General features: G+C 35.3%; 1 protein-coding gene across 1 annotated transcript; it reads left to right on the plus strand.

The window, feature by feature from the left end:
• Window positions 1-8,542: 8,542 nt before the first annotated feature.
• LOC132637980 (uncharacterized) lies at window positions 8,543-9,340 on the plus strand. The gene has a single exon (XM_060354981.1). The coding sequence runs from the start codon at window positions 8,543-8,545 to the stop codon at window positions 9,338-9,340; it is 798 nt and encodes a 265-aa protein (XP_060210964.1).
• The last annotated feature ends 207 nt before the right edge of the window (window positions 9,341-9,547 follow it).

A 9,547-nucleotide genomic window follows, 5' to 3' on the forward strand; every position in this document is an offset into this window, starting at 1 on the left:
ACAGAACAGAATATCCCAAACATATGTACAGAACCCACATAGATGTATCCACAGACCTCTACAGAACATATCATAATCATAAGACGGGACAGGGCCCCGTCATACCCTGAACAAAGTACATATCCAGATAGCAGTGACAGACTGTACCAAAAGATGGGCTCTGTAGAAGAGAGCGCCCCAAATAGCAGAAATAGGATCCTAAACGTGTGGATCAGCGAACCTGTCGTCAGTACCTGCGCGGCATGAAAACGCAGCCCCCGAAGAAAGGGGGTCAGTACGAAATATGTACTGAATATGTAAAGCGGAATCACAGAAGTCAAATCATAATGATTACAGAAAATGGGTACAAAATCCAGAGTGTCAAATGCATATTTCCAAATCAGACAGAATGTGTACAGAAACATATGTCATATCATATCCGATCCCTGCCACGGGACTCGGCAGACAGAACGTGGTCACCCTCCCGACACTGGTGCCACAATACAGAGGAATCAGAAAAGGGGGCGTGGCCCCGTATCATAAAATGTCATATCAGAATGGCCATAACAGATCAGATCAGAATAGGCGGACATGGCACATCATACTCCACAGACCCATGTACGCGTATACCTGCCCCCTCACATCGGGGCGCGGCGAACAATGCAGAGAATTACGCTTGACAACATATCCTGGCCCGGGCTCAGTGTGAGAAACATTGGGACATCCACGAATGGAGTAGTGAGAGACTAATGCAATTTAAAAATATAATAAATGTTTTCAAAGACTCGATGAAGCGTATCAACGACAAACAAATCCAATGGGGTCGGACGGAATCATAATAAATGTATTTCGGATATCATAATAAATTACAGAAGTATGACTTTCCCGAAGTCATTCCGAGTGTCAAAATAATTTATAATATTTAACAGAATATTTAAAATAATATTCGTTAAGCGATTAGTAGGGTAATTAAAACATTTCTTTCAAAAATCGCTTAAAAAGGAAGCTTTAACACATTAGGGGCAAAACCGTAAATAGCGGGCCCGCCTTGGGACAAACAAGGCGGCGGGCTCAAATTGTGCCCTCTAAGCATATAGTATCACCTAAAAAGGTTATACAAACATTCTATGACTTTCTGAATAATTTAGAGCAAAATTGCATAATTTCAGAAAAAGCGTATCAAAATGGTTCAATTCTACTGAAGGAAAAACTGAAATTTTGTCTTGCGGATTCCGAGGGCCAAGAGGTCCTTCAAGGCCCGGATCCGACCCTAACACACTAGGGGCATGCCAAGGGAAGAATTGGGGTTGTTTTACATACCTTTCGCGCTCCTTAAGCCTTTCCAAACTCACTTCCCGTTTCGTCGAAAAACTGCAATTGGTCAAGTTTACCAATTGTGAATTATTAATGCCATTATTTCAACTTTAAGCATATTTGGCTACCGAAATTTCGGCAGCACTTCCCCTATACATATGACACCCCGAGAATTCAACTCGGCTATAAATCATCAACAACAACCCAAACGACAACAACAATATCAACAATGAACATTAAAAACACAAATATCCTTCAACTAGTCATTTTTCTCACAAGTTGACATAATCTTCAATTCAACCCAACTTTCAACTAAGATCAATAATTTCATATTCAACAACCATCATGATCATCACCATATAGTTCTAGAAACATTTCATATCGTTTTCCTTAAGATATACACTCGATATACATGATATACAATCTTCCGCCAAAATCATAACTTATGCAAAACATCAAATCTTTGGCATACAACTTCATAACAAGTTTCCAACTTCCAAATTCATCAACCATAATCATAATTCACATCTTAACAACTTCATTTCCATAATATCACAAAATTATTCTAAAGTGACATAATCATCTACATTCCAACTTCAACCAAAATTCATTCAACTTTCATTCCCAATATAATTTCCATCATAACCACAACTAGAATGCAACATAAAATTCAACTCATATATGTATACAACATATATACACCCATGGCTACATATATATATACATACCCACTTTGCAAACTTCCTTATTTCCATAATTTCTACTCATTTCCACATACCACAACATAAACAAACCTTCATAACATAAGAAAAAGGAATTGATTCTTACCTTTTTCTACAAACTTCTTCACTTGAACAAGTTGTCAACTTGAAGAAATAAGTGCTCCTTCTTCCAAAACAATTACACCAAGTTGTAGAGGACACTTAATTTAGTAGGAATTCAACAAGAAAATAATTTTAGAGGCAAGATTTTGAGGGGTGATTTTTCTATGGCCAAACCCGAAATGCCCTCTTTTTGTTCTTGTTTTTCTCTTGTTTTTCCTCCTATTCTTTCTCTTGAAAGTTCTATGGAATTTGGATGATTAAGTGGTCTTTTATTCATTGACCACATGACTTAATTCCATGGGCTTGGATCCTTTTTATGGACCATGGCCGAATGGCTCCTCACTTGGGCCTGAATTGTTTTTCATTTGTTTGGGCCAACTCGGTTGGTCCCGAGTTGGGCCTAGCCCACTGACCTTTCGACCTTAAAACGTTCATATCTCCTTGTACCGACGTCACCTGGGAACCCACGACCTATGGATGGAAAGCTAATTCAATTATCTACAACTTCTATTTCAAGGTATTTTCGAAATTCCAAACTTACAATACAGTTTTTTGCCCCCCAAAGTCAGGTCACCCGAAAACGTTTTCTTAAAAATATTCGTTTGGAGGGTTTCCACTTTGATTTGGTCCAAAGGTACTTCATGAGTTGTGTTTAACTTTACATATGTGATTCATATGACTTTTCAGATGTTCCAAAAAAAATCTCGGTATGTGGGCCCCACCCCAGCAGATGCTCCGAGGTTCAAAAATACGGGATATAACACCTATGTGATCTCCAACCGAATGTTCTTGAGTTAGTGATGATTGAAAATAAGGGCAAGCTTATGGTGTGATATTTGTTAGCACTAGAATTTCTTTGTTGAGTGTGAGTGACTTTGTGTATTTGTCCCTTGCGTTGTTGTTGTGAATATAGTGATTTTGAGACTTTCTTTCTTGTGAGGGCATATGGATTACGATAGAGTGGTGATGTTAAAAAATTTCAAGCTGAGTCAATTGAGCATATCTAGTAAGCTAGTGGTTTTGAGTCACTTATTGAGGCTTGAGTGTTGTTGCTTTATGATTTTAAATCTCTATTGCATTCTTGAAATTGTATTTTGAAATGAGAGAGTTATTTGGTTGAAGCTTCACATGCTTGTAGCCTAATTGTTGGTACCAACCAAACTCATGTTTTTGTGCTTAAAGTGGATCCTCATTGAGATTTTTGTTTTGATTTGCTTGAGGACAAGCAAAGACTTTAAGTTGGGGGTGTTGATGTGCTGTGAAATTACGGGATATTCGATGCTAATTCCTTAAGCTTTTGTGACTCTTCAAGTACTTTTGTTGTTACTTTTTGTGTATTTATGTTGTTTTGTAGGATAAGATGCCGGGAGAGCATAACGGAGCAAAATAGAGCAAAAATAGAACAATCAATACTTTCTGGCAGCATCTGCTATGCTGCAGCATGTTGTGCATGCAGCATCTGCGAGTAGCAGATGGTGCAGCATGTTGTGCATGCGAGTAGCAGGTTGTGCAGCAGATGCTGATAGAGAAATTGGCACAACCTGCTATGGTTTTGGCACAACATACGACTAGCATGTTGCACCTGCGACACAACATGCGAGTTGCATGTTGTGCATGAGGGTATTATTGTCCAGATTTTGTTCCCGTTTTTTTGAATGATATAAATACTCATTTAGGGTTTATAATAGATATCTTTGGCAGTTTTTCATCAAGTTTGGGGACTAGGTTTCTACACCACACTTTGGGGTTGAAGATTTGAAGATTTGGTTGAGCATTTCTTAAACCTTTAATTCATTTCTTCAATTCCTTGCTTTGTATTGATTATCTAAGTGTGTAGCTTTCTATTCCATTACTTGAATCTTGTTTATGAAAATATTCTTGATTAAAGTTTGGTTTGAAACTCTTGTTATGCTTATGTATTGAATGATTTTTATTCCTAATAAAGTGGGTTATTGTTTCTTTAATTAATCTCGTTCTTGAATGTTTCCAAAGGGATTAACTAACTCTAGGACTCACCCATTTACTTTGATTGAGCTCGGAAGAGAAAATCTAGGTTGGGAAAGATTAATTAACAAGTATTTGGGTCATTAAACCCATCTAATAACTTGAGCTCGGAAAAGGATAGTTACTTGAGGTTAAATTGATTGTGCCCAATATCACACTCTAAGGCTTGGAAAAGCTTAGAGTGAAATTCATTGATTTGGTTGGAAGACTTTCAATGAGATTTTAGAAATCATTATCTATTAACATAAACCCGCTCCTAGTTGTAAAATCATGAAATACATTGGATCGTTACTTGAGTGTAATCTCCTATTATCCATGCTTGTGGCCATTGATCATTTTACTTGCTTTCTAGGTTAGTTTACATTTCCGCATTAGTTATAATTTTCTCAAACAAAACCAAAATATTATCTATCATTTGGCTTTAGCTTAGTTGGTGAAAGTTCCTTACTTTCTTAATCGCCTAGTATATTGTTCTCTGTGGGATCGACCCCGACTCATAATTGGATAAATTATACTGCATACGACCGTGTACACTTTCTCTTTGAGGAGTGAATTTGGACGTTATCATTTATATATATAGGAAGTTTTCTTTTTGATGAACTATATAAGGAAGTTATCCTCACTGCATTTGTCTGTTTGCTTATTTATAAGGATTATTAATTGGTGTTTATTAAATGGAATGTAATAAGTTGTTTTAATTATGGAATAAATCCTTAAATCTGTTAAGTTACATTAATTAAGCGAAGACACGAGTTTCTTTTTTTTTTGGGGGGGGGGGGGGGTGTCCGATATTATTTGGCTAAAACTGATATGTTTAATTTTGTGCTAAAATTATGTAATGTCAAATTTATCATTTTCTAGTTATGAAACTTACTCAAAAAAAAAAAAATTGTTACTAATTCATAGCAACTATTGAGCCTTTTGCATAATTATCCTTTTATTTATAAGTATAATAATTATGGGCTTGGCTTAAAAGCATTGTAATTCATTTTGACTTTGTAAATTAGATAATTGACCTCGGTCTATTACTAATGTTTTATACACTTATCTTTTGTGACCTCCCAAATTTTTTGGTGGGTCTTTCGAGGCTCACTAACATTTCTAGATCAAGTCAATCCCTATCATGGAAAGACTAAGGCATTGGAGCATAATTTGAAGTGAAAATATTTACTTATGCATTTTTCTGTTGGGTTTGGTCGGCCCAACTCCCTATCTCTTTACTATTTATTTGTCAAAATTGATTAAATGTGATTTATTGGAACCCTAAAAAATTGTCATGTATTAGAGTTGCCAAAAAACCGTTTTCTAAATATAAAAATGATTTTTGGGACAAAATAATAGACTTGATTAATTTTACGGAACTAGAGACAAAAATGATTGTGGACCGTGCATATGAACATTTTGGACAAAATTGAACTTAAACTATTTTTTGGATTAACTTGGACTAAAAGGATAAAAATCTAAAAAAATATAAAATATGATTAAAATATGGATAATAATAGTATGCCAAAAAATGATTTTTTTTTTTATAAAACTTAAAACTAAAAAACCTTTTCCTAAACTCTAGTGGGCTTACATAGTGTTCTATTTAGGTTAACGCATTCGGGTTTTAACCTAGTTGTTCTAATTCGAAACCCAAAACGCCCAATTTTGGGCAAAACTCTACCATTTTCATTTCTTGAAAAGTGAGTATTTTTGCATAAATGACACATCTTGATTTGCGGAAATATAAACAAAAGAATTTTTTTATCACAAACAATTTATATCTACAAAGACATACTATTAGAACCCGTAGGTCAACCGTATTTTACGGATCCTTAATACTGGGGTGCCTAACACCTTCCCCGAGGATCACCAGAACCCTTATCCGAACTTTAGTTAGATTAGGATTCTTTTAAAATTTAACCGTTTTGAATGAACCCTTTTCGAACTGGTTTTCCTAATTTCCTAAAAATTAGGTGGAGACTCTAAAATAAAGTTCATTTAGAGCACCATCCACGTAGAAGTATATTTTTTCATTTTTTCTGATACGATTGACAACCGTACTTCCATGGGATACTTTCCTTTTTAAATGAGACAAGTGCAAATACGAATCGGAAAAAATATGTCCCCGCTACATTTATAGTTAACAAAATCATCCATGAGTTGAATAGGATAATAGTGGGTAGTAATGTGAGGAAATAATGGGAGAATTATGGCTTAGAGGTTACATAAGTTATAAGATTAAAGAGGATGAATATGGACGAATAAATGAGTTAGTGGGGAGAAGAATGGTAGCGGCCACATTCTGCCAATTCACTGAAGGTGAGAATGGATCATTGAAAGTCATTTTAACACGACACTGTAATATAATATTTTATTATTAAAATGCACAAATGACCAACACTAATCAAATGCCTTAAAACTGCAGACAAGTTACTCCATTTCTGGTTTCTCTTGATTTGACGTAAGCCTATGATACATATTAACTTCAAAGACAGTTCAACAGTTTATAGAAAATTTGGATTCTAATAACAGAAAAGAAGCTGCAATTAGAAACAAAAAATCATGGCTAAAACAGAAGCAAAAAATACAATCTGGACCACTAAAGGAACAACCAGCCCTGCAAAAGTGGCAACACTAGATTTTCCATTAGTCCATGTCATTGCTAAATTCCTCGTACAACTCAGAAGAATTTGTGCAACAAAACTCAACACCGAAATTACTTAGCTTCACTAAATTGGAAAAAGAAAAAGGTAAAAAGAGTTGGTCACGTAAGAGGTTACAACATGATTTTAGGCGATAAATGGACAATACTTCAAAATACCCATTGCAGGAATAACAACTGTTATTAGGGCCATTTCTCAAGGCTCACATAAGGTTTTTCTAATAGAGATTTCGTCAAACACTCTTTGATCAACTTCAGCAAGCGATAATTTCTAATCTTTCAAACATTTTAGAAAAAAAAAAATGGATTATATCTTACATCGTAGGACAGACGATTATATTGCACTGCTTGTGCTACATATCAACAAACATGAGGTGTACCAACTATATTCAGTTTTCAGCTTTTTGACACAGATTTATGTAGAATTGAATGTTCGTTTGATATGATTATAAGCTTATAAATTATCTTAAAATCCTCGACTTTGATACTACTTATCTGTGATGCTTCATCATTTCTCATGTTCTTTTAACATCTTAGAAATTTCCTCTAATTGCACTTATTATGGCTCAGGGAGAAATTAAGCTTCTTCAATTTTAAAGTACGTATGAGCCGTAGAGTACTATAATTTTACCGACTGACCAAAGCAGTAATTTCCAAAAATATTGAAAGGCACCTAGCAAATAACTAATACAACTTACTCTAGATCATTAATTCAGTATTGTACCAGTATATTCTAACGAGTCAAGGTAGAGTGGACAGGATCTGGGTAGAAGACTATAGAATTCGATAAAGGGTCATACGTCCATGGAAATATTTTATAATTGTCTTTACATTCATATTCATAAAATTGAACCATATGCTTGTGTCATGATATTCCAATAATTAGCATCATTGCACAACAACTACCCAAAAAAGAAGAATAAAAAAAGTTAGCCACCACCTCATGCTTTTTCAGGAACCATTATATCTTGGAAGTTTTTTTTACTGGTAAATAGTATGAACGGTTGGTAATTTATAATCTTTAGTACAATGTATTATGTAGCTTCTTAGATAGCCTAATTTCAAGCTCCCAGGTTTTGCTTTAAGGGAAGTGGATGTACAGATGAAGTACATTTTCTAAATACATTTTAGCAAAAGAATTTAATTACCATAGTGATGAAATTATATGGTCTAATGTGTACAAAGAAGAAGAATAAACAAATGTTGATAGACGGAGCAAACAAGAAATGACAACTAATGATTCAACTGGGCCTCTTGACACGTTTGGGCCACTGTCAAAATGTTTGGGCTCAGATGTCACCACAGCAAACAATCAAATTCAAGCCCAGTTCTATGCTCCCGCATCACAACATATATACAACCCACCATATAGTATAAATGACACTTTGTATAGGACAAAATTAGATATTTCTAGGAATAAAATAGCTGTAGGATATAATTAGTTTGTTACACAATTATTTTATTTATATACTTTCAGTCCTTAATCCCTAGCTTAACTTGTATAAATTAGACATCATCTTGTACACATTAGAATAGTGAAGAAATACAAAGAAAAGTTTCCACAAAATTTTCATTCTCTTTGAATTTTCTCATCCTTATGTAACTGATGTTCTTCCACCAACTCATCCTGTTTTTTTTTATTAATCACCGGGTGTCCGAGGCTCTTTGAGCCCCGACTAATCCCGGGGGTGCACAGGCCCTCGGCAAGGAGTTTCCCGCAAGTGCACCACGGGTAACTCATCCTTATAATTTGAATGATTCAGATTCACCTGATATGAACCTTATAAGTGCTAGTTTTGATGGCAACAGTTATGGGAACTGGAAGAGAGGAGTACTAATCTCACTCTCAGCCAAAAATAAACTATGTTTCATTAATGATAAAGCAGAAATCCCAGAAGAAACCTCACCTCTTTTTGAGCAATGGTCAAGATGTAATGACATGGTCATTGCATGGTTGTTGAATTCTTTGAGCAAGGACACTGCAGAGAGTGTACTCTATTCTCAAAGAGCCTCAGATTTGTGGAATGAGCTGCAGGAAAGGTATGGTCAGCCTGATGGTTCTAAGTTATTTCAACTTCAAAGAGATCTCAATAATATCTCTCAAGGAATCAGTGGTGTTGCTGCTTATTACAACAAATTGAAGAAACTATGGGATCAACTAAAGGTCTTAAACACATTCATGAACTGCAACTGTGAATGCAAATGTGGAGCTAAGGCACATAACCACAAGATGAATGAAGACATGAAACTAGTTCAGTTCTTAATGGGACTAAATGAAGCTTTCTCAGCTTGTAGGGGAAATATTTTCATGATGAAGCCTCTACCATCTACAAGTCAAGCTTACTCTATCATTCTTCATGAGGAATCTCAAAGAGAGGTACATTCTAGTAACACTATGAACATTGACTCATCTGCCTTCAATGTTAGTAGGTGGAATCAACAAAGAAATCAAAATCCCAGAAAAGCAAACACACAGATCTCAAATCCAAAAAATCAGAACAATTTCACACCAAACAACAACCTTTTTTGCAGTCATTGCAAGAAAATCAATCATACTATTCAAGGATGTTAGAGATTAATAGGTTACCCTCCAGATTTTAAGTTCACAAATAAAGCTAAAAGACCCTACAACAACCCTAGAGCTAATGCAGCTACTTCAGGAGAAACTATGATGCAAGGAAATGAGGAAGGAACTGGTGGAATGAATGCCTATCCTCCTTCCAGGATTGTAGGAAGCAGCAAATCATCCATTTTCAATATCAAAAGTTTCAAAAAGGAT

Source organism: Lycium barbarum, chromosome 4 (assembly GCF_019175385.1).
Source record: "Lycium barbarum isolate Lr01 chromosome 4, ASM1917538v2, whole genome shotgun sequence".
In the NCBI taxonomy this organism is placed as follows: domain Eukaryota; kingdom Viridiplantae; phylum Streptophyta; class Magnoliopsida; order Solanales; family Solanaceae; genus Lycium; species Lycium barbarum.